The sequence below is a fragment of the Filicampus tigris genome, chromosome 12, assembly GCF_054856515.1.
Source record: "Filicampus tigris isolate MCC_2025a chromosome 12, RoL_Ftig_1.0, whole genome shotgun sequence".
NCBI classification, from domain to species: Eukaryota; Metazoa; Chordata; class Actinopteri; order Syngnathiformes; family Syngnathidae; genus Filicampus; species Filicampus tigris.
Genome location: NC_141228.1, coordinates 12,971,283 through 12,997,225, shown reverse-complemented (window position 1 = coordinate 12,997,225; position 25,943 = coordinate 12,971,283). Strand labels below are relative to the sequence as shown.

The following is a 25,943-nucleotide window of genomic DNA, read 5'->3' as shown; positions in this document are numbered from 1 at the left end:
TGTGGGAGGTATGTGTTGATATAACATCACGTCACATAGCAACAATCCTTTTGTGAAGCATGTAATGGGCGATTAAAAATATAATACTCCGAGATTTGTCATCGGGGTATTCATTCAACAATGTTTTTTTATGGTGGCTGCAGTTTGCGGTGGTGTAGAACTCGACTGCATCGGACTCAAGTTTGTGATGCAAACTACAACAAAAATAATAAATACATTACAGATACATAATTTCAAAGTCTAATAAGATATAAAAATCTTACTCTAAGGATCAATAACTGTATTAAAAAATGGTTATAAAATATATATCCCTCTGAATATTCAGCCATTGATTTTCTAGACCACTTATCCTCAGTGGGGTGGGGTGAGCTGGAGCCTATACCAGGTGACTGAGCCAGAGGCAGGTTACACCCTGGACTGGTTGCCATCTAATCACCTGGTACATTAAAACAAACAATTCACACTCATATTCACACCTTAGGACAACTTTGAGTCTACAATTAAGCTAAGACGCATGGTTTTTGGATTGAGGAAGGGAGCCTGAGTACACATAGAAAACTGATGAAAGCACAGTGAGAACATGCAAACTCCAAGAGCCTGATTTGAACCCCCAACCTCAAAACTATGAAGTGGATGTGCTAACAACTTGTCATTATGCTGCCCCGTTTGAATATGTTGTTGCAATTTTGATAAATGTTATTTTCCAACATGAAGGATATTCAACTTGGTTGCCTATAGGACATGAACTGTGGTTATTAGTATTTCAAATCTTTTGTGATAAAAATGTACCTCTTTGAAAATGTCAATGCGAACTGAGTACTGTAATCTTTGTAAACTTACATGAAAGTGTAGCTGTTTCTAATCAAATATGTATTATAACTAACTTATCTCCAACCGTGCAAATCGCATTTTCATTAGATTAATACAAATGACATTTAATTGAAATACCGTCAACTTCATTCAAAAAGTGTGTTTACCTTTAGTGATGCTGAGCGTGTTGTCTCCACTGGCCACAAAATCATAAAGTGCAACAAACAGGTTGGGGTCGCTCTCAGCCGCCCCCAAAAGGTTCTCCTTGGAGCTCCAGCGTACCGCTTCTGTCAGGGCCGCAGAATCCAGCCCAAATGGCCTGTGGAGAGCTTCTGGAGAAAACCAAAAACCAGAGAGAAAGAGAGACAAAAAGAAGGGAAATAATGAATCAAGGGAAATCAAACATCAAGCATGAGGGCTGGCTGCTGAAGTTGCAAAAATATCATGGCTCTAAAGCTTCCTGCTCAAGCTGCCCTTGTGGCCTACCTGGTTGTCCAGGCTCCGGACTCTGCCTAAAGCCAGTGTGGAGTTTCTGGCCGCTAAGGGCCACCCATTCTTCGTCAAAACTGTTTGCCTGCAGGCACCTCAAAACCATTACTTTAGCAAAACGACTCTTGTAGTGTACAACTTTAAGGTCTGGTATGATCTGAGGTAGCGCCGTGTGCGTATTTGAAGAGTGCAAAGAGGGAGGGGCTCCAGAGTCAGGATGAGAGTGACGCTACCTGACCAGGACGCAGTGATAACATGTAGCACACACCTACAGAAACTGACTTGCGATTGATGAAGCAGAACATGAGTAGCAGATGAAGAACGCTCAGCAGCTGCGTGTCTGGACAGCTGCTGCAGGAGTGGGAGAGGAGGGTGATGAAATTGGGCGACTGATGACAGAGCACCTATGTACTGGATCTTATGACTATGAATTTCGGTCGTTGGATTTGGAGATTGTTTTTGTCCGTTTTAGCAGGAATCTGCTATTGACAGCGACACATCAATAACCAAACTAGCCGGGAAATAGTTTTTGCCTTACAAGCAGTGTTATGGGATGGTCAAACATACACGTGATTTCATTGTTCATCCAAAATTGTTAGTGTACACACAGTGTGGAGGGCACATGCCACATGCTGCATGAATAGTGGCTGGACAAAGGACCCGAAAATGAACAGAATATTTCTCTCGCCTACACATCGCAATGAATCATCTTGTATGTCGACTGTGCCAAAACACACAATATGCCCACCTTTGTTCTGGACCAGAATGCACTGTAGCGTGGCACTTGCTGTGGCCTGGCTCAGCCACAGTTCCCAGTACATCTTCTGCCGCGGAATGATTCTCTACCAGCCGTGCACACTGTGGGCTTCTTGATCTGGCTCAAAGTAACTGATCCAAGCATTGTAAGGAGAAATGCTACGGCGTTGGAAAAAGCTAGCTCGCCGTGACAAAGAGACAGCCTCATGTAGTTTATCCACCAAAACTTTCGAAGCAAGAATCCCAAACACATTTTGATACATGGGGAGCAGAAAGAGCCATGACTGATTCCCCTTGTGATGTACCACGCTGCGAGGGATGGCACAAATGGCACGCGGGAGGGTGGGAGGATCCTCGACATATGCTTAAGTGGAGGTCTGGGGACTTGGGCAGAGTGTATTGTGAAGTAGGAAAGCTGAGAGCCGGGGTATGTGTGTGCAAAAGTGTGTGTGTGGAGCGCAGTGTGTATGAGGCCCGGACTACAGCTGCAGTCAACAGCAGATGGCTGGTCTTGTCCTCCTGGGAACGAGAGAGTGAAGGAGAGTGTGTGTATGTGCAACTGCAAGAAACGTTGGGCCAACTGTCATAGCTGCTCTTCTTACATAGCTGAATATCACACTCTCTTTGAGGAAGGTTTTTTCTTTTTCTTTTTATGAGACTAATGCTGCACATATTAGCAGCGATTGTCCTAATATTTCGATTTCCAGTACTCAATTCAAGCATGGGGAAAAAAGAACACTTACTGATGAGTCCCAATGCGCAAACGACACTACAATATTACGTGAAATCTTTTAGAGTCATTTCAATGCTTCATGTGACAGATATGCAATACAGCAGGTTTGCTTTTCCACATGGCCTAAACTCAAGCCCCAAACACTCTGACAGCTAATTGAATGAGCAGTTGGTCGTCACGTTGTATGTCGCGCGCCCTCACAGGGCCTTGACTGTGTGTGTGCATGTTGTTAACGTAGCACATGTGCACTCTGAAGAAACGCTTTGTGTCGAGCTTAGCAAACGCGGTCTTTGGAAGTCGTACGGGGCACGCCAAGCCTGCACAACCCCGACCGAGACAGCCGGGACAGAGGTGACCCGGATCCCGTGGCACACACTCGTGCCACTAATATGACACATTTTGTGACACCATCTACTTGGCTTCGACACAGCAGCTGCTTGTATGACCGATTCAAGATTTGTGATTCTTTAAATGATCGTCTTTTACTTGGCCAACATATTTTCTTGAGGCAGAAAATAAAAAACAAACAAGAAATGAATGGTTGTCGATTACTACGCTGTGCATCACTGGGCATCTGTAAAGCGTATTTTTCCTTAAAATGATATGGAATTAGTGGCAACCTTCTGGGATCTCATCTGCATATATTTATAAAATACACATTCTATATACACCACACAATAAAAGGAAAAATGATTCATAAAACTAAAACAAAACAAATAGCCAGTGGCCAAATAAATACCACTGAAAATATCTGGTGGTGTAACTGCTTTTCAAGGAATGCAGTAAAGTGCAAAGAATCAAAATAAATACAACACAGCGCTCTAAGTAATATCCAAGCATGCCTACCATTTATCCAGTAAAGGCGCTAATAAATGCGCTGTTTCGGAGGTTGCACTTTAGGAACACAAGATTGCCAGCTTGTTCTGAAGGCCTAATTGGGATGTTTCAGTCTGAACATAAGGGGCACCATGTAAAAGGAGTACATAGATAAGAGAGCAAGAGTAGTTCAAAGGCAAAGAAGATGCGTGGATGGATATTGTTGACAAGTAGATAAATGGATGTCAGGTTAGCTCTGTGTGCTGACCTGTAAATGAAGTGAATGAAAAAAAAAAAAAACTGTGCAGGCCTATTGCTTAACGGAGGAAAAAACACAACAGCATTTTCTCAGTGGCATAGCAACTCTCATACATCTCTTCACGTCTTGATATTGATTACTGTACTGCTAAATCTCACAACTCTCTTGTATAGTATGTATCATAAAAACAACAACAACAAAATTCTCTTCAGCTAAAATGGCAGTCGCATGTTAACCGCTACTAATTTGTGGCAGGACAAACAACAACATGACACCAGGTAAGACTGTCATCCACGCTGACCGCCATTATGACACAATTCCTATGGGCAACATTATTATTCTCAATATGACTCTCGCGCGGAAAGAGAAGAACATACGATTTGGACAGATTTTTCCCATCCCTCAATTGCAACACTGATGGAAAGTGAATATATACGGACTTCCCCCAAGCTAGCCAACCTAGCACGCAGGCCTGTCACCATACACAGCAGTTTTTTCCCCCTCAGTACAACTCGATCTGCTGCATCTAGTAAGTCACTGCCCAACTTGACGGCAATAAATGTCATGCAGAGAAACAAGTCCTAGAACCATGCTTTTATCCGAATCTGTATCAAATTTTAATGTGTTCTGACTTTGCCCATGGAAATCAGTAAATAATAAATTCCTGAAGAGTAACTAACTAATCAGCACACAGTCATCGCAACACAGAGAGAGTACCTCTTGCCTCACACTTTTTGAAGGGAATAACATTCACAACCTCAAACGAAAAATGGTGATAGAATGTATCCGAAGCCCATGGCTATGTAGGTAAGTGATTATTTTTAGCTGCAAGTGAATAAAACACAGCAGCATAACACCGGGGACACCTTGGCAATGCACATCGCGATAATGGCGTAGACAAAAGATGGCTGATAGATTTGGCTCAATGCGATGCTGCGGCAGACAAAGACAGGAGAAGAAAGGAGTCGGATTGTTACAAGCAGATACAAGCGAGATTGTGGTGATTCAAGTCATAATAAAACCCTTCTACTTTTAGACATGAAGGTCACAGACACTTTGCTAATCTCAAAATACAGAACAACCTCAAAATTTGAACGCTCGGAACGTGGAGGATTACAACAGTGTGGAAGTCAGCCACCGTCATGGAACAGAGCGAATACCATAAGTGTGTGTGTGTAACCTTATATTATATTAATGTTATATGCTTCTTTGCTGACTGTGCACAGTAGGGCTGAACGATAAAATACACTTCTTAATAAGCATCGTTGTCACCAAAGGCAAACGAGGAATAGCCTAGTCACGTGACACCGAACACAAGACAACAGAAGAAGCCAATGCTAATCACTAAGCTAATGTTGTGTTGCCAAACACTAAAAAAAAGTGCTTTGGTGCACAGTGTACTTTTCACAGAAGTCTGCCTTGGAACCGCGTGAAGCGGAGAGCAGGCAGCGATGAATAGCAAATTAGCGGGGAAATTAATAAGTGTCTAGAGCAGGGGTCACCAACATGGTGGCAGCGAGCACCAGGTAGCCCCAAAGGACCACACAAGTAGCCTGTGGGCCATTTCTAAAAAATAGCTCACCAGTGATGGGACATTGGGATTTCTTCGGAATGTTGTACAAGTGATCATTTGAACATGTAAACCAATGCAGAGATTTATAGAAATAAAGAGTTGCATATTTATATCAACTAATTCCAACTTTGTTAACTCATCGCTGATAATCGCTGTGATAAACATCACAATTGTGGATCAAATCAAAATCGCAATATCTTTCAGCAAAATCGAAATTCAATCTTTTCCTGAAATCGTTCAGCCCGAGTGCACAGTTAAATCAGTTCACCAACAGTGGAACTTAAGCATAAGGTTTTACAAGTTCCCATGTATGCACTTGCCTTATGTCCACAGTTGAGTCATTCCGCACGTCTCCCTCAACCAGACTTCCATCTTTCACTCATCCTGGTGTCGAAACAGATTTGAGCAATTGGTCTTGGCTGGAAACACCTGTGAGTGTTATCTGTTCAGATTTCTATTCAGCAGCCATGGGTGTGGACAAACCCAAGTGCTATGGGCCAAAGGGTCCTAAAAGAATTAAACTCGAATCCGCAGAGCTTCATTTGATGACAAAATAATTACTTGAAAACCCCCATTGAAATTGTGACAGACACATTTGCGACACTATAGTTTAAAAAAAAAAAAAAAGTATATACCGGTACAAAACAAACAAACAAACGAAAAAAAAACACTTTGAGTGTCAAAAGAGCTTTGTGGTTCCTGGTGGGTGTTTTTGTTTTTCTTCTTTGGTAGACGGTCAAAATGACTCTTGTAGTATTTAAGTTTGCCGAGTTATTTAATCCAATTGTTACATTAGTCTAAAAGTTGTTTTAAGTGTGAATCGATAAGTCATGCCTGGAGAGTGGGATGGGGAATGATGTGCCAAAGAGTTACTTTTATGCTGGTCACTTGGGAGTCTGTGCAGTGTGCGTGTCTAACTAATGCCAGCTCACGCTGTGCATAAGTAAGTTATTGCATGAAAAATGAATCAGTGTTAAACTAACTGCAGCAATGCTACAACATTGGCAAATACGACGGGGATGTAAGCAAAACTGTACATTACACTACATGATAATGTACTAGTGTTGTCACGATACCAAAATTTTGACTTTTATACTATACCTGAAAACAATACTGTACTTCGATACAGGCACTAAAACGAAACCAAGGCAACATTTAAAACATCAGTAAAAAAAACAGTGAAATAATAGCTGACAGCGAAACAACTTCAAATTCGTTTCATTGATAATTCTGAACATTTTTAAACACATCACACATCATTTCAGGCTAACTATGTTTCAAGCTAACTATTATGTTGTAACTATGTATCTAAATCAGGATATAAAATGATGTCCATATTGCACAGCACATTGAGAATCGATCAGGAATTGGCTCAATGAGCAGTCTCTATAATGGCATTCGAATCACTCGATTTTTATCAATTTCCATCGCTACTGACGGCTTTGCCAACTCTATCCAGTAAGGGTCATGCTACTAGCTCCTTTTAACACAGTAGTCAGAGAGGTGCACAACAGAAACTACACAGGGACAGTAAGCTGCAACAGAATATCATGCTATCATTAGCAGCTAAAGGGGGTAGTTGCAGTGTAAAGGGGACAGTCGGCAGAAAAGTGCACATTAACGAAAACAAACGAGACCTTGCCATACCTCATTTGTGGTATGCTGGATTGGTATGTGAATTTATGTGAATGTAAGATTTGTGTGGCAAATCGTTGGATTGACATTTAAAAGGGTGTTTCACAAACCACAGAGGAATTAGTTAAAGGGAAAATCAACCCAAACACATTTTTTTCAAGAATATGTTCCACATACACAATATTTGTCAGAATGCCTTGTTCCAACTAGTGGACTTCATAGAACATATTCTTGAAAAAAAATATTGGGTTGACATCCCCTTTAAAAACATCTTTCCAGTGACATTGACTCAACATGAATTTTACTGGTTGTCAAAATGGGGACAGCAGAGCACAGTGTCCTTTCAACGGGCCCACTAATACATAGTCAGTGCAGAGACATTACGAAAAAGTCAGACCACTTGTCTATCCGTCACTGGATAATCATGTGACAAGATATCTTAAGTGTGCCACGGGGCAACAATGAAAAAGGGCCCGACATCAATACTAACACAGAGGTCTTGCGAGGTACACTGCAGTTTAAAAGTTTTGTGACATATTTTTCCCAAAATGTGACAGAATTCAGAATTGTATGGCTTCTAAAATGTTCCGCACTAGAAAGTCCATGGCGGCAATACTTATAGACAAAATATACAGCAGTCCTCAATTTTCCATACTAATGCAACTGAACTCCAGAGAGCACATTGCAAGGCAAGAGGTTTGCTGGAAACTCTCCAGAAACCCGCAACTCCAATATCTGGTATGAAAAACGGAGTGTCTCAGTACGAATGTGGATATGGATGAGCACACGTGTTCCCAGTAAGTGTGTACATGTAAATTGTAAGCCAACTCTACAGCCTGCAACCCAAAAGATAAGCGGCCACGATAATGCCAGCAACAGAGGACTGATCCTGGAAGCCAATCAATGTTTAACAGGCTTGGCAGCGGGACTTGCCCTCTTCCAACACTATCTATTTTTTTCCCCCACGCAGCACCATCACAGCTAAGCCTCGTAGTGAAACTGCTACTTAACCACGAACCACTACAGCAATTTGGCTGGACCTCTCCCCAAAGTTAAAACCGTTTTGTGTTCTTAGGATGACAGATGCATGGAATGGTTTCCCCATCTGTACAGCCAACCACGCGCTGTTCTAATTAATCCCCTCTCTTTAATGATATAAACTGTGAGAGAGTCGAGGCCAAGGACTGAAAGACTGTGGTTTTTTGGGGGGAACTAAAGAAGCTTGGCTCCTAGCCGATGCAAAAGCTCAAGGCAGCAATGCAGTAAAGCAGCATGCAGTGACAAGAACATTCCATAAAAAAACAAAAAAATCTAACGAAAACACATCTACTTAGAATGACTTTTTAATATCCTGCAAATCATCATTTACATGCAAAAGATTCATTATTTCTGCGAGGAACTGCGATGGTGGCCTATCCTGAGGTGTTTTATACAACATATTGAGCATTTCGCTGGCGTCGGGCCAAAACCTCATAAGTCACACGGTGAATTTCATATTTTTATAAAAATATATGCTATTGGTCAGTCCACACACAAGGGTGTTATTTTTACACACAATTGACCAATTTAAAGTGTTGAAAAAGACTTGCTCTCTTTCACGATGCAATGCTAATGGTTGAACAAACTTCCCATTTCTGGGGTCTCCTGAAAAGTGACCTTTTTGGAGGTACAAGGTTTTGGCCCGACGCCAGCGATTTATTAGTTACCAACAAATTGAGGTTCATTGCAATTGTGTTCCAAAAGGCAAATGTCGAGCCAAAAGATCAGCTTTACGTGATCAGTAATTGAAGTGCAGATGACCGATCCAATCACAAGATGGTGCAATATGTCTCAAGGTTCCAGACTGCACCCAATTTGGGCATGCAAGCGCTCAAATTTCACGATGTGGCGACTGAAAAAAATGATAGCTTGTAAAATAAAACAAAACAAAAACAAAAAGAACTAAAGTAGAGGAGACAGCTCAGATTTTGTATGAGCACGCGTTTTGATATCGACAAGAGTGAAGGGAAAATTGGTTGAGATATGGGCAAGTTATGATTTATTTCATTTAATAATTTCAAATCTCAAAACCCACCTGCTCAAACTGTCTTTTCTTCAATTCTATAATGTTGTAGCTAAAAGCCTTCGATCGCTGCAAACAGTTGTAAATTGGGCGGGGGTCACCGCCTGTGCCTGTATCGGTTTGATCTGTGTAGTATTCTCAACGATCAGTCTTGAATTTATTCATAGCTCCGCAGTCAGCACACAATGATGCAGTATATTTAACAGTCGTCTTCGTGGCTTTCTTCTTCTACTGTCTCAGTCATGTACTTCATTACATGGATGCCAGTGATACAACTTTTAACCTCCCACAAACACTCTCACCTCCATTCTTTCTTACATCAGGTAAGAAATGAATTTTCTTCCCACCAGGAGGACGTATGGCCATGGCTCCTCCTGGTGGATAATGGCAGTCACAAGGCCTAACTGACCAACCAGTTTTGGACAAATCTGCTTAATAAAAGCCTCATCATGTTGCTGTAGCTAAATATAGGATATCTCACACATTGTGTTGTGACTGCGGTGTGACTCGCTCTGGTTGTTAAGGCTTTAGCACACAGTCAAAGGAAAAGTGGATTTGTCTGTAATCCAATTTCACCCTTGATGCAAATCAGCTTAAATCCATGGATCGTGGATCCAGGCATTCTCGTCTGGGCAGGACATAAAGCTGCTTCATTATATACATCAGCCTCGAGTTCTATGCTCAAGTTAGCGTGAACAATAGACAAGTCACAACAACAATAAATTATTTCGTGACTTTTCAATTGCTTGTAGACAAATCTCTGGAGAGCGTTCCAACCCCTCAAATGGGAAATTACATAAGTAAATTAAATACAATCCAAAAATGTGTCAGTAACTAAGCAATTCAGATTTTGGCTCAACTGTAATGTCGCAGGTCACATGATTAATATAAACAATGTTTCGAAAACAGAATTTCTCCACCCATGATTTAGTAGGTAGGCTGGACAAAGTTCTGCTATTTTCAAGCGATGGCTGGCTTTGACCAAAACACTATCGCCAGAGAGGTTATTTTCAACAAAATCTGCATATTCCTTTTAAAGAAACCCAATTCTGAAAACCACAATAACCAGTTAGATTTTGGATCAATGCACAAAAAAGTGTTTTTTGGCAGGTTATGGGCATACTTTTAGAAAAGCATAGTGTGTCAGTGATTATCAGTTGTTACATTAGTCCAGAAACAGCATAAAGGTACATTTGCATAAAAAGAAATTAATAAAAAAAAAAAAAAAAAAAAGGTGACACCGCTGTCTAAGTGTTGTCATGGCGGTTGGGTGTTGCCATGTTGTAATGACAAGTTATTCTAAAACAGGGGTCATCAATGTGGTGCGCACTGGCACCAAGTAGGCTGCAAGGAGTCGAGGACCACGAGTAGCTCGTGGGGCTGTTCTAAAAATAGCTCACCAGTGATAGGACATTGTGATTTCCAAACATCGGCACCTTTTACAGGCAGCGTAAATGGGCTTAAGCTCGGGGACACGGAGAGCCTCAGTTCGGGATACAAATGAGGAATCACGTGTTCATGGGTTCATTAACACAAGTCCTAAAAATTTGGCAGGGCTAGACGGGTGGAGGTGTCAATACAGCCACTAATCCACTAATATTGCACTTCCACCAATAGAGCTGAAGGTGACAGGACCTTTGAATCAGCACTTTGGTGTTCTATTCCATTAATTGTCTCTCTCTTTCCATCCGTGGTTCTTTTTCTGCCTGGTGAAGCAGAGGAAGTCTTGTTGGGAAGCAGAGCTGCTGAATTAATAATGTGCTGAGAGGGACTGCTGCACACCTGAGTTAGAGACAGGAAATGACTCACCTTGTCATGAATGGATTAAGAGGGGTAAAAACAACCCAAAGTCACAACCACAGCAACGCAAGAGGCGCTTCATACCAAAGGTTGCTTGTTTCTTATTTGCCCTTTGGACGGTTTTGAAGTGTGAGCACGCAAGATGGCCCACAACAGAAGGGACAGGCAGCAACATACAGGCATGACCTCAACAGACAACCATGCATTCCTCAAAGACTGGCACCATTCAATTATGACCCGGGAAGGTATCATTTGATTCAACGTGGGTTTTCTCTGACAAAACGTACAAAATTATAAGATGGATTTTAAGAAACTGTCAATTAACGGTCGAAATATGTCATTGCACAGGTTCACTAGTATTCATTTTGAACTTCTTTGGTTTCTCTACTTGGGGATATGGTCATGATGAAATTAAAAAGTAATTCGATGTATGCTATAGCCGCCGCAAAAAAAAACTAAAATAAAAAAAGTATTATTATTATGATTATCATCTTCAGTATTATTATTATTGTTATTCTTATTGCCAGAGCTGGACATCGCCTAACCATCACGAAGTTCCCGTCTGCATATTTAGCCGACCCACGTGGTCCCAGTCGGTCCCTCGTCGGCGACAGCCAATCGGCGTCGAGAACTCAATGTACACGTCACACGCACAAGCAGGCAAACCGCTAAATAAAGAAAATATATCAAATAGAAACAACAGATACACACACGCACGCACTGCGTGGTGATTGACGAAATAAAAACAATATGGAGCACGTAATTGCATTTGTGGGACCAAAAGGTAAACAACACAGTTTTATTTTTTATTTATTTGGCTGAGTGTCAGGGGTGAGGCACCTGTGTGTGACATGGTACCGGTTAAGTCTGTTCTCGACGTCGTTTGGCTGACTTGGACCAACTGGGACCGGCTAAATACGCAGACGGGAACTTCGTGACGGTTAGGCGATGCCCTTCTCTGATTATTGCTGTTGAACTTGTTTTTAAATCACATTTATCCAAACAACCACGGGGCAAAAGGAGCCGGTCATTCATGACGGGCGAGCGAACAATAATCTGTTATGAAACAGTGGACTTCTTTTTAGCAAGATCAAATAAAAACCTTTTTTTTTTTTTTCTTAAAAAGGATAACTTTACACAGCAGTGATTTTTGCGCTACTCTTGTTTGTTAAATTGGCTCACCAAGAAACACACCGTTTTTCTATTTATGTAGTAGACACAGATAATAACGTGCTTAGTAACGTTGTCATGATTATACAGAGCCAGTGCCGGTTCTGGCAAGGCCACCACAGCATGGCTCATAGTGGCCCGATGTAGCCACCACCCAAAAAGGCTTAATGTAAGACGCTGTGTATGCATGTGAGGTGCAGGTATTATTTTTGTTCACCTGGCGTTGTCATTTTCACAATCTACACTGGAGTATCTGTGACTTTGAATGTTTGAGTCCCTTTAAAAGGCAGGCCCGGCCTGTTGAGTATTGTGAAAGTCAGGGAATGAGAATGTACATTTGGTTGGCTGTTAACGGGCCAAACATTAGCCCCTCTGGTGTTGAGTGACTGTGTCAGTTGAGGCCATCGTCAGATCGTCTAAGAATGTGCTTGTGGTTACTGTATTTTGTTGACGTTTGTTCAAAAAAGCGATTGAAATTGCACCAGCGGCTATGTCGACCCAACGGAGGGGTTACAATTCATTCCAACTAGCGGTAGAATGCTTGAATTGAATTACATAACGATGTTTACTGCACCGTAGACCTGCAGTTGTGTAACTTAAGCCACTTGTACTTGCAATAAACACATTGCACTTAAAGAAAGGCTTTTTTAATTGTACATGTGTGGCTTGATTGGTAGTAATTAGTTCATCTTGGAAAAATGAGTAAGAGCTGAAAAACACACCTCTATATGGATATATTTCATATTTCGTTCGGCATGTATATCATTGTGCAGTCTAATCCAACGTTTACACACGTGATGAATGAACTATATCATTTTTAAAATTGACGTTTTTATATGTCTTTTCAGAGTCCTGCCATTCAATCCCAGGAATTTATTTACATTTTTTTCCATTTTTTTTTTCAAACGTTAGGGTAAATGAGGGTCTGAAAATGTCAGGCAGTTAATGAGTTAAGTGTAAAATTATTTCAATCTTTGGACATTCTCTGTCTTTTCCACACTCTTTCCTCCCAGCTCGCACTTATTATTACGCGAGTCCACTGTAACAGTCGGTGTGGAAAAAAAACCTGTGATATAGCAAACAATGCGCGTTAAGGATATGACAAAAAGAAAATCTGCAATGCACTGAAGCCGCAGAAAGTAACATAGCAAGGGACGACTGTACTTGGCGACAGCTTTTCTCAGCAATTTCTGAGTTGTTTTGTATCATATTGCTGCAAGCCTGTCAGGCCAGTAACCATAACAACCCTAAACAGCTAAAGAACATGGAGAAATTCCCCGGTCTAAATCTGACAAATCACCAGATGGATCAAATAACAGCTACATAATTTTGTTTAATTTAATCTTCGTAAGCACTGACTGACACTTCAGGCAGTCAAAAGGGCAGTGATAAAAAGGACAAAACAAACCCAGCTTCTGTCACAAAGACTAACAATTCTTCATCACTGTCACCACATTTCGATGAGAAAGAGAGCACTTTGATAGCCAGTGAAAGACTTTCGTCCTCATTCTCTCTTAAGACCCCTTGTTCTATTATAGTGAGCTTTTGAAGACAAAAAAAAACTCTCTGCAGAGTGGCAGGCACTACGACTGCTATAAAAACGACACTCTTGTCTCTCAGCATGAGAAAGGCAGAACACTTGGATGGGAGTAAATAAGTCTGTACTTCTTGGGCTTAGTTTTGCCACAGCCAGAGACGGGAAATCCTATCCATTCCCCAAAGTCCCTATTGTCTGTGTGTCCTTGTCCACTGCAGGATGGTAGCAACTTTGGTGCAGAAATGCGGCATGCCTCGCCTGCTTTGTCATAGTCTTACCAAAAGCTTAAAAATGAGATGACAACGTCTAAACCACCTAGCAGGCATCCTGTCATCTCCATTACATAAGCCTGAGATACTATAGATATGTTTTTCTTTTAGGCTCTATAGGGGATAACAAGCATTAAGCATTGACGTAGTTATTTTGATGTATAAGGATAAATGTAATAGCTGCGCAAAGTACCATCGTCATTACGCAACACATTCCAAGTCAATCAAAGAAGAAACGGTGCGGCCTTGTTCAGGAAGAGATGACACATTGTTATTCAACCCAAAAGTTTATTGGAAAATATGCCTCTAAAGTCATGCTAAACGTCACTGCCATGCATACAGTACAAGACATCGGCATATTGTAAAATCTCAGTTCAGCAATCATCCAACAATTAACTTTGCATCTTTGTTACTTCTTCCTTTGTTTTTTTTAGGACACTTATTCCAAAAGGACCATCGCCAATGGAAGTTGTGTGAGACCTGCCACACAAGAGCTCATTTGGATTTTACACTGCTTACTTGTTATCAAAGTTAAGGCAGTGTGCGGTTTTTTATTCTCAACCTCATTTTACAATTCTCTGAGATTTAAAGTGGGAGTTTGCATCTCCCCAATGACAATAGCCCATGTGTCCAAGGAAGAAGAACCTCACGGAGACGGAGGTTGTGACAATTATTTGCCGTGTCCTTTCAGGCACACTCTGAAAGGACCCGCACACCCAAATATCCACCTCTGAGAAAGAGAAAAAAATCCAAAAATATAAAAAAACACTGCCCTCGCTTGCAAACAATTGGGCAAGCTTGTTGAGTGCCATGTTGTGATGACAAATTAGGCTAGATTTACACTGGATGGGTCAAGTGACAACATTCAGACTTTTTGCTCTCATGTGGCACAATGAGGATATGCGTAATGTCAGCGTAACTACAAAAAAGGCATAAAATTGGATATCTTCAGTTCCGAATCGAGCTTTTTCCAAATGCAATGCAGATCCCCGGAAATGTAAGCTTGATGTCAACTATTAGTAATAAGTTAGTAATTAGTAATACCTATTAGTAACGCATACACACAGTCTTCCCAAACAAAACAAATCGATAGAATGATCAATTCTAAAATGATTTGATAGGGACAGCCCTAAAAACTACAGGTATGCTTCAATTTGTGAACAGTCAAAGCATCCATGCTTAGTTCTGCTTTCTCTCACACAGTCTAAATCTGGTTCACTCCGGGGGTCACGTATTTCACATACAGAAGCACATCGTCCAACCCCCTCTGTATACTAGAGGTGGGACAGTACAGGTAACCCATGGTACAGTCATCACCTTGTTGTTTTGGCCACAGTTTGGTCTATTTTCTGTATGCGTTTGTGGATAAAGAGCACAACTTTTTTTGCTCGCCAAGTCATCTCTATTTTGCTTATCAGCAAAAATGGTATCTTGTAGTTCACATCATAATAACTTAGTTCAATTTAAACATTCAATTTTAAACGTCCACTTATCCCTTGACTACGTACAAAAATGCAAACAAAAAAAACGACTTTCGTCACAGTTGGAGAGTCTGCGGCAATTGGAAATAGTTGGCCCGGATGAGAGTGGATGAAGCGTGGGTCTTATGGTAATGCCTGGACAAATACAACCCACCATTACGGTGAATATTGTTGTAGTAACTAGTGCGAATCCTGCGCACATTTCTCTTCAACAAGTTGGACGGTCTCATCTTGTGTTCCATAGCATAGTGTGTTGTAAGATGCGACTTTATAGGCAGGCTCCCTAAAAAAATTGTGCACTTTTCTGTTTCTAATTCACTTGTGCTTTCATTGTATTTGATGATAGACTTGTGTCATGACACAGTGTCATAAAGCAAAGTGTCGGTATGTTGATTTATGTGTAATGAATGAAGTTATCGTTAGCATGGTTGTTCCTGTCCATTTTTGCAAATGGCATTCTGGAAAAAGATGGCGCTTCACTTCACGCCGCTGCCATTGCTCACCGCCAGTCCCTAGGTTGTGCTGGAATGAATATTTTAAGATTAGCAACGAACAGAGTAGCCAAAGCTAGCAAGGCTAACTGGTATTCTCATCCACAACCATCTTATTTTACCACTTCTTGACCAGTGCGAATGAATGAAAACTGCGTCGCTTTTGATGCTCCACAGAGAGTTCTAGTTCGGCGACGTCCGCTGACAGTAGAGTTGAAAGCGCTCTCTGTAAATTGCCTAATTTGTAGTCGAGATGCCAAAAGCATGTGATTCATGATTAGTCGACTACAAGATTTGGAACGTTGATTTGGAGTAGTGAAGTCGTTTATTCGGTTCAACCCCTAGTGGGTGGGCTAACGCCACGTTATGGTTCACAGTTTCGGAATGAATTAAGTTTGTAATCTGAGATTCCAACTATCACCATGTCAAAATGTAATAAAATGGCTCATTTGAAAGTAGCACGGTCCACTCAAGCCGATTGCCAGTTATTTACAGGAAATCCAGCTTTATAACATTTAGTTTATTTTTAAAAACTCATCTAATTCAGGGAAAGCGGTGATCCCACTAATCTCCTCTCAAAGGAGGGCAGACGTTAAGATATTGCAAAAACAATTACTTGGCATGAGCGTAATCTTGTATCGGCAGAAGGTGACCTAAATTATTCAGAACCGTATCAAACGCTGCAGTCAGATTGCTGAGTGTGCTGTAACAGTAGACGCGAAGAGACAGGATGCAAGTGAGCATGACAAAACCACTCGTTATTGTAGCGCCACCCTCGCGGTGGCTCCTATACGGAGTTAATGGGGTGGAATCGCTCCTAAACCTCCGGAGGCGAGGATGTTTACCAAAGCGACAATCAGATGATGGCATCTAAGAGTGAAATCATAGACAATCGGAGCCGAAGGCTACGTAAATTGGGCTTCCTCAATAACATTGTCCCTCCTTTTGGCATAGTCAGGTCACATGCAGCATAGGCACAAGATATAACTCGGTGTTGTTTTAATCACACATCCATGCGAGGTCATCTCCAGTAATGATAGTATAAAATAGGAGCAAACAATAGGAAGGGAACATGAACGTGTGAAAAGAGTGAAACCTTGCTTAAAATTTCCGCTAACGTCAAACTAGCACGTCTCTGCTTAGCCGATGCTAATAAGCTGCCACAAATATTAAAACAACTCCACACATTGCTTCTAACAAACACACAGGTATTTACCTGAATGCTTGGTGAATATATTGATCGACGGGTCAGGCACGTTGATTGCAGCGGTCCTGCCCGGCGGTGTGCCGGTGTTACTGCCGGGCTCTCGGGGTCTCCTCCCGGCGACGCTCCCCCGGTTCCCCTTCCCTTGGTGTGCTTGGGACGCGTGGGGCTGTGGCGGCTGCAGTCCGGTCGATGTGCCCTCACCGACGCGGCCTACCTGCTGTCCCATCCCGGTAGTTTGTCGTAAGGACGTTCGGGACGAAGCGAGCAAATCCCCAGTGTGCTTCTGGCTCACATTCCCCTGCGCTGGAGGAGCCTGAGTGCCGAATAGCGTTCCTCAATCCCCCTCCTCCTCCTTGCGCTTCTCGCCGCTAACTATCCCGTATTAGCTTGCTTGGCTAAACAGCTAGCTGCTGTTAGCAGCAATCACAGAAAGCCACAACTCCCCGGGTTTTAAACATAAAAACACCCACCCCCGCTGCGTGACAGCGACCGTCTTTGCTTCGGAGAAACAGACGTCGTCCAGGCAGAAGATGAACGAGCGAGTTTTGCTCAAATGTGGAGCTTTTTTCAAAATGCTGTCGCCGTGGTCCGGCTGCTGCGCGCCCCCTCTGACGCCGCCATCTTTACCGCAGAACAGAAGATGTGTTGCACAAGGCGGCGGGGGGTTGGCTCTTCCCCCGGCCGTCGCCGTCCAAGTCCAACACATCTCCGGTACTTGCAGCGTGGCCGGTCAGGTCCAAACAACACCCCCTAGAGCTGTGTTCTGACAGCTGTGGTGTCTTCTCACCCCCAGACCCTAAAACTTTGCCCACGGTGACACAATGTTCAATTACATTTGTCTTTCACTTTTCACTTGAAATATTCAAAGTATGCAATCCAAATAATTCGTGCGTACGAAATACTAATTCGTGCGCACGAGTTAGCCATTTCTGTGGTAAGAGAGATCAATATCTATGTAAAAACCAAATCATATGAAACACATGATATGGGTTTCATTTTAAAGAATTTGGAAACCACCAAAACATAACTACAAATGACATACTATGGAAAATGTGGCTATAAAGCAGTTTTGTTGAAAATCATATAATTTTAAAACCTTCACCATAATTATTTTAACTATTTCACACTTAACTTTTTTGATTCTGTGTACCCCAACCTTTATTGAGCCAATTGCTACCATTTTAGAAAAATCTCACAACATTGGCTATCACCAGAAAAAAGGCTAAAAAATGGGGTGAAAAAATGATATTGCTCAATTTACCTGAAGTATGAAATGTGAAATGTTGACCTGTTTAGTGAACAATGGTGGTGCTAGTGCCATCTAATAGAAAAGTATTTACCGTAATTGTTCTGCATGGCACTACACATCACTGGCATAGACTGATGAACAAACTGTAATTTTATGAGAAGTGAAACTGGATCATTTCCCAAGGCACAGCTGATGATCCCTTACAAAACACTAGTGTGCCATGACACCCTGATTGTGAATCACTGTTTTAAAAACATTGTCCAAAATATTCCCTTTAGTTCCAGTGAAAGAAACTGGATATTTCCTTGCTCCAAATTGCTTTTACTTGTATAGCACTTTTCCACCTACAAGGTACTCAATACTGGCTCCTCATTCATCGACAGATGACACAGCATCAGGAGCAACTGGCGGTTCAGTATCTATCTCAAGGACACTTTGACATGATCACAAGACATGAACCCACAATTTATGAGATGGGAGATACCCACTCTTCCATTGTGCCATATGCCGCCCCACAGCGGGAATAGTTTGAGGATGGCCTCCCTTTTCCAACAAGACTACATTCCACAAAGGAAGCTCCATAAAGACATGGACATGATGAGAGCATGGTGTGGGAGAACTTTACTAGCCTGCACAGAGTTCTGATTCTGATCTCAACCCGATAGTGAGAAGACTCGGCCAGGCCTTCAACTGCAACATCAGTGTCGCCTCATTAATGCACTTCTGCAGGAATGGCCACAAATTCCAATAAACACACTCCTAAACTTTGTGGAAAGCCTTCTATCTAAGGATCAAGAATGTGATGTCACAACCCATATACGAGTCAAGGCAAACACTGCAATTGAATGTATTTTAAAACTATATGAACACTTTTTAAGTCCTCTGCGAAAATGCTACATAAATAAAATGTACTCACTAACAGTTGAGCGTAATCATTTTTTTGCTTTCATTCAGCAAAGTTCGAATAAAGGATACATGTGAAAATGGAGATGTGCAAAACGGTCGCATGTCACGATTATCATAGGCTAGAAAAATAAATGTCATTTCGTGACCAAAAGTAATAATGTGGATGATGTATAAATTGTCAAGGAGTTCAATGTGGACGTCTAAAGTGTTGTTAAATTAAGTAAAATAGTAACAAATGTTCGCTGTCAAACGCAAACACAGTACTATAAACTACTATAACTACATATAGGAGTATTCATGAACAAATAGCTGATACAAACGTAAACTTTTAATACAGTGCCACCTTGTGTTCAAATAGTGCACAGCAAGGCTTGCATCGCTCTTTTTCAAACTTAAATACAGATTATCTCATGATTTACAGTCACATATATCCTTCCCGTGTTGAAATCCATTACAAATAGAAACATTAAACGTGCAATGAGTGTATGACGTTGATTAGAACTCAATGTAAGTAAAAGCACAGAACTTAATTGCCAACATGGAACATCATCATGGCTGAAATCAAAGGACTCATTCTGTAAATTAGCCCTTAGTACTGAGTAACCATCAACAATATTCAAGTGTTTAAACATACTGACAGACTGCAGTTACATAGCTGAAACAAGTGCATATAATTAGACAAATATGTTAAGCATAACATTTCATTTTGGTCCCAAAGAAAAATTCTCAATGATGTTCATTTTCTGGTCAAGCCAGTTCAAGTTATACAGAATACATCGTTGACACAGACTATATTATGTCTGTATTTCTTTTTATAATATACCGTTTGAATGATCCAACAGCCCAAGAACCTCGCAATGCCAAACAAACTAAATTACCTTTATGATAGGGCTGCATTTGCTGGCTTTGTTAAATATTAACTATCACTGTACGTGTGAAAGACTTGTACATAATGACTGGCCACACAGATGATTGGTCCTCTCATATTGGCACAAGGAGTAAACTCACAGTAGATCAAGTCAAGTCGATTGGGAAATGCATGTTTAAAATAGTGTGCACACATTTTCTTCTGAAGACAGAATATATACGTAAGGCATCGGTTTGAGTTGGGAACAAAGACATTTTGGATTATTGAATCTTTTTCATACATTCTTATGGCAATTCAGTTGTGACTGTAGTGCAGTAAACTAAAAAAAAACAAAAAACAGTAGACGTCAAAATTTCGGACAGTAACAGAAAGGCTGGTCAACGTAATCATGTGTCAAGAGTTGCAGTCCGGGCCTGTTAATTGGTCATCACACTTCTCTGACAGGTCCATGACCGAGGCTGCAGTAACTCTAGCAAGGAGGGCTGAGGCAAAAATATAATATTAACAATTATCATTTTTTTTGTAAAAGCAATAAAAAAAAGAAGCATGCAAGGGAAAAAAAAGCACATTACTAGTCAGAAAATACCTCTTTCAGGGGGCAGTAGCGCTGGGCATACCACTCCTGAGAGTACAAACAGATGATTACGCCGTGACCCAAGAAGAGGGAAGTCCACATGATTATATTCCAGATGGGACCTTTCCTTTGGTCGTGGAGGATGAAGTTAAACATCACTGTCAGAAAATGAAGAGAATTGATCACTCTTTAAGTGCTTCTAGAGAATGCAGATGAAAACAGGAAGCTGAAAGGTGTACTGGTGTCTCACTTCCAAAGCACATAAACAGACAGAAGAGGACTGGATAGAAGAAGCCGAAGCAGATTGCAAGGATGTACTCGTGGACGACTGCAGACACTGTAAACACAAACAGCATGGCCGCTGTTCGGAAGCGCTTCTGAGAGATCTGAAATCACAAGTATCAAGTCAGAAACATTAGTGCCAAGCTGGTTTGACTGCATCCATGTGGAATTACAGAAGATATAAAAAGTCTGTCACACCGTTTTTTGTTTTTTTTATTACAATTGTATGAAGTATGTATTGTATGAAGAAAATTGCAGCTTGACCAGCACCAAGAGCAGACTTAAAAGGTTCCACTGTACACATAAAGCAGTTTAATATAAAGATGGTGGAAAAAAAAACCCAAAAAACAAGTGCACCAAAAGCTGACCCACTCACCCAAAGGAAGTCCCTATACACGTAGTGAAACAGCCAGTCATGAACAACTACATTCCAAGTACGGTAGTAGTTGGCAAAAGATGTCGAGTTCCACCAATCCTATGAGGTGGAATTAAAACGAATTAGTCTGACCACATACCAACCACACATGGATTTCAAGTAAGCGGAAGGTGAGGCACCTTATAGAACATCCTATCACCAAAACGAAGCATCTCTGCAAATGCATTCAGCCAACAGTGGAGGAAGGCAAAGAACCCCAAGAAAAGAACCAACACTCCTGCAAAAATCAACAGAAAAAAAAAGTAAGAATTAATAGCAGATAAGGAAACACAATGGCTGCTAAGATGATAATGGATAAGTAGAATGAGTAGCTCGTCTTACCAGGCAGGATGGAGTTAAATACACCCAGGACCATGGCCCTCAGGTCAAAAAACTGAAGACTGATGCTGCGGAACTGAGGGATGCAGAGCCGCACAAACACATAGTACGCATAAAACAGACAGCCTAGCACCTGTGAGGAGAAAATTCGGAATGGTAACATAAATTGGCAGACATGTATTATTTCAGTCTGTCAGTTAGAGTTCAAAGAAGGACTGGTACCTGCAGTAACTTTGTGGCCACATAGCCCCATCTGATCATTGGGCTCCTAGATTAAAAATATAAGACGGTTAATTCAGGTGTTCCATCTTCAGTTTTTCTGATAGTTCAAAGATTGATGCTGTGTTTACCTTGGATATTTATCTCTGTAGATAAGCGTAGGTGCAAACAAAAAGTAGAGATACTGAGAAGCATGAGGTACCACCGGGCTTGGGCCTAGACATGAAAGAACAGATGAATTAAAATAGAAACAAAATAGAAAAAGGTGGTTACAGTATGCTATATGCACTCAACTGCTAATTGAACAATCCAGTCATAATTAAATAGTAAATACACTAATCTAATAAAAAAGTAGTATTTAAAAAAATAAATCAAATAAAGGGGACGAAAAGAAAAATCAACATTACAAGAAAATGCAGATTTTTGAGCAACACAGTCAAAGAGAATTAATTTAACAGCTTGTTTATTTTTGTGATTGAAGTTCGCGCTGTTGTAGAGATTCACTGTGTGAAACAGAGCTGTTTCTAATATTTTGGTTGCCTCGTTCAGCTACATACAAAAGCAAAAAATTTGAAACTCCTGTCAGCATGAGTTCAAGCTCATTGGAGTTAAACTATTTTAGCACTTGCATTACAGTTAAGAATTTGAAAATTTTACTTTCTTAAAACATTCCCTGTACAGTTACTAAAGGTTTTATGAGGTCAGCAGTTTGACCCTGGATTAGAATATTTTTTCTGACTTAAAATGTGTTCAAATCTCAGGAGAAATCAGTGGTTGACAAATCTAGGCACTATTTGAAACACCTCTCAGTGTGAGTTGTACACCCCAATAGACATTTATGTAGATTAATACAGTATACCCCTGATATTGTCATATTTTGCTAAATGAGCATGATTCGAATTTTTGACACAGCTCATGTATTGGCTTCCATGAATATTGTGGGGAGGGGACTTACTGGACTTGTCCTTAGCCCAGGCCAGAACTCTTGGTACATTCTCTCTTATAAAGGAGTGGGCTTTCATCATGAGTCTCACCTGGAATGCGCAAAGATCACAGCAATTTCAGTAATTCTGGTCCAATTAACTTTCCATTTCCAAAAGTAACTGCTTTACAATCGGAACGTTCAAACACACGAAGAATACCTGTTCCAAGATGACGATGAAACACGAGGCCGGGGGCAAACTGTTGACCACAACCACATATGTGGGTAAAAAACCAAGGCCCATAGCTTGGTAGAGAAGGAACATGGAGCCAAAGAGAAAGCTGTAAAGCCTGTGGTGACTGGAAGAGCCACACTGGGTCTGCGTCCACAGCTTGAACAGGGGATAGGGAACCGCTAAAACTGAAAGGAACATAAAGATCCACGTGCCCAGCACCAGTGGGAACTGTCCAAATGCGTAGACCAGCAGGTCAAAATCCAGCACTAGTCTGAAGACATAAAACAGACAGGACAATTTAGTTGAGAAAAAAATAAGCAAAATTCCGGCATTATCTGTTATGTGAATGGTCAAACCAGTCTTGAATATTACCTGCCTTCATCTATGAAATCAACCACCAATGTACTGAGGATGAAAAGAATGAGGAGGGCAATAAACATGTGGTAGATAGTCCGGATGTGGTTCACCTCAAAGAGCTCACTGGGGGGGAATAAATAACAGACTTGTGACTGGAAACCCTTGATAGCGGCGGTGAAGTTTGCTCCGCTTACTCAAGGAGGGACCTGCGACTGACGAACTGTTTGCCCTGGCCATGAGGAGGTCGGAAATGCCTGCAGGAACAACACATGGCAAAGCTAGTAACGCTAATAACAGTAATACTTCTCTAACCAATCAAAAAATGAGCATAAAGGCCTTTGTAATGGACCAACTCTTCCTTTAGATTGTGAGTTAAGTGTGCAGGTGTACCTAATGAAGTGTTCAGTGAGTGGATATGATGTACTCTTTAAACGTACCCGAGTCTGCTTCTCTCCTTGTCTGACAGAGGGGGTGAGAAGACAGCAGGCAGGGGCGCAGACTCCAATATAGTCGACTCCTCAATAAGACTGTCCATGAAGTCATTGACCTGGTTGTCAAACTCTCGCATCAGGTCCTTCTTCAGGCACTGAGGAGAGTCAAAAAGCACAGAACAAGTCACTATAACTGCTAAATAAATAAATAGATAAATAAATAAAGCACTTTACTAAATTCACTGCTTACAACTCTTCCCAAATTAGACATTACAGGGGAAAAAACTTATGAAGCATGCAGAAACAAACAATGCAGATAGATTTTAAAATGAGTGGTCGTCAATTGTAAAAATTGCGTCGAGAGACATGACGCTGCTCAATGAGGACAGAACCAAGATAAACATTGAAGGAAACTTGGCCTCACGTTTTGGTTTCCTGAGCAACTCATTCAAATGAGCATGATGAACAATCCCCTAAAACAAGTGACTTAGCTTCCAACCTCTGCTTTCTTTTTCAGTTGTAGCTTCTTGCTGATCATTTGCTCCATCTCAATTTTCCCTGAAATCATAAAAGACACAGCATTCCCGCATTATGTGAGTATGTAGTTGGGTGGAATGTACACTGGTAATTTGTTAATCTGCAAATTATAGCCCAACAATTTTTTTTTATAATTTAGGTATCCAAGTAATTCATCCAATAAAACCGCATAACTAAGGAGCAAGTGGGTTAAAGAATAGCTCAAACATAAATGGTAAGAAATCAATTTTACTTCATACTACAGTTGTGATAACATACAGTACACAAATACAGATATGCGTTTACCTTACAGAGTCCTTACATAACTTACAATGTCAAAATTGAAGCACTTTTACAATCAATTTTATTCAATTGTATTTTTCCCTGAATGCTAGGGCTGCGTGGTAAACTGCATATTTCCACAAAATACCTCATCATTTTGCATTACCATATCAAGAGATAACACAACCACGGTTATCAAGCCACATCTTGACTACAAATGTTTGACAAAGTGCAATTCCATCCATCCATATTCTATAACAATTGTCCTCATGAGCTGGAGTCTATCCCACCTAACCTTGGGCTGACTTGCTTTTCACCGGTTAACAATCACTGTGTGCAACCCATCTCATTATTTCACTTTCTTTCATAAAGGACTATGTGGATTCACTTCCTAAGAAAAGCTCAGACATTTTAACGAGCTAATAGGAGATAGAGATAAGAGTCCACCCTATTAAGTGTTTGTAATACAGGATATGGAAATTGCTATTCGATCCCCATGCTGTATTTTCAAGCTTGAACACATAAGAGTTACCGTTATATGTGAATGCCTGACCAAACTTCAAATAATTATTACATCCACTGTAAGTAACTCCTACCAATGCTGCTGATGTGACTTTCTCCAATGGACTGATTGTGTTCCCCTCCTCGGCAACACTCGCCATTCACTGGGCTATCCGGGTCAGACAAGGTGGGCATTTGGGCAAAGTTTCGGTGGCGGAACCGGACACCGTTGTCATCCCCATTGTCCATCCTAGAAAGCAAAACATTACATACAAAGTTGGGTTTTTGACTGACATCTCACTACTGACTATAGACAAGAATTCGAAGGATTTTGAGTGACACACAAAACGAGCCCAGTAAGACAAGTGAATCAGTTTCACATGACTCTGTACCGACAGCTAGCAGTTCACAGTTAGCACATGTAAAGCCACAGAGCTGCCAGCTGTCTCACAGATAAGGAAACACAAATTTTCCTAATTTTAGTGTACTGTAAAGTGTTAACGTTATGTCGTGGTCCCACAGGTGAGAGCTAATCAACTTAGCCAAACTATCGTAGTCAGACAACAGGTTCAAACTCGATATTGAGAGGAAAACGAATAAAACGCTCACGTGGGAACCTCTCGGGAAAAATTACACTGCAACAACTCCACGGGGCATCCAGTCCGCAGCACGCGTCGTTATGACTGACAGCAAACTGAGCAATGAGCGACACTGCACACCTTCTCCATTGCGTCAACAGTGAGCAGATGATGACCGGCC

The 25,943-nt window shown here is 41.2% G+C and overlaps 2 protein-coding genes across 6 annotated transcripts in view; both read right to left on the bottom strand.

The window, feature by feature from the left end:
• The window catches only part of abl2 (c-abl oncogene 2, non-receptor tyrosine kinase), a 32,449-nt gene extending 14,685 nt beyond the window's left edge, over positions 1-17,764 (bottom strand). The window contains exons 1-2 of one of the 4 annotated variants that reach the window (XM_086047658.1): positions 17,098-17,764; positions 978-1,142 (exon numbers count right to left, since the gene is read on the bottom strand). In XM_086047658.1, the coding sequence (XP_085903784.1) occupies positions 978-1,142; positions 17,098-17,314 (382 nt within the window). In that variant the 5' untranslated portion in view covers positions 17,315-17,764. Of the gene's footprint in view, positions 1-977; positions 1,143-1,296; positions 1,433-17,097 lie in introns of those variants that run through there. The other 3 variants (XM_086047659.1, XM_086047660.1, XM_086047661.1) reach the window with 3 other exon arrangements.
• Positions 17,765-20,262: 2,498 nt separating this feature from the next.
• On the bottom strand, positions 20,263-25,943 carry soat1 (sterol O-acyltransferase 1). Of its 2 annotated transcripts, none has more exons than XM_086047275.1 (16): positions 25,794-25,943; positions 25,280-25,434; positions 24,385-24,443; positions 23,892-24,040; positions 23,649-23,708; positions 23,470-23,577; positions 23,083-23,368; positions 22,896-22,974; positions 22,072-22,156; positions 21,944-21,989; positions 21,725-21,854; positions 21,523-21,620; positions 21,344-21,442; positions 20,936-21,071; positions 20,698-20,843; positions 20,263-20,593 (listed from the first exon to the last, which is right to left on the bottom strand). In XM_086047275.1, the coding sequence occupies exons 2-16, from the start codon at positions 25,431-25,433 to the stop codon at positions 20,528-20,530; spliced, it is 1,701 nt and encodes a 566-aa protein (XP_085903401.1). In that variant the 5' UTR covers position 25,434; positions 25,794-25,943; the 3' UTR covers positions 20,263-20,527. The 2 variants fall into 2 exon arrangements, with proteins under 2 accessions (XP_085903401.1, XP_085903402.1); XM_086047276.1 differs by having other exon boundaries at positions 21,725-21,797.

What these genes read in the sequence shown, in the direction of transcription:
- soat1 (XM_086047275.1), bottom strand. Translation starts at nt 25,433, where the DNA reads ATGGACAATGGGGATGACAACGGTGTCCGGTTCCGCCACCGAAACTTT. An exon ending in TCATCGTCATCTTGGAACAG is followed by an intron (nt 22,975 to 23,082) that starts GTATTCTTCGTG and finishes TGCGCATTCCAG; the next exon opens with GTGAGACTCATGATGAAAGC. An exon ending in TGTATAGGGACTTCCTTTGG is followed by an intron (nt 21,072 to 21,343) that starts GTGAGTGGGTCA and finishes TTGTGATTTCAG; the next exon opens with ATCTCTCAGAAGCGCTTCCG.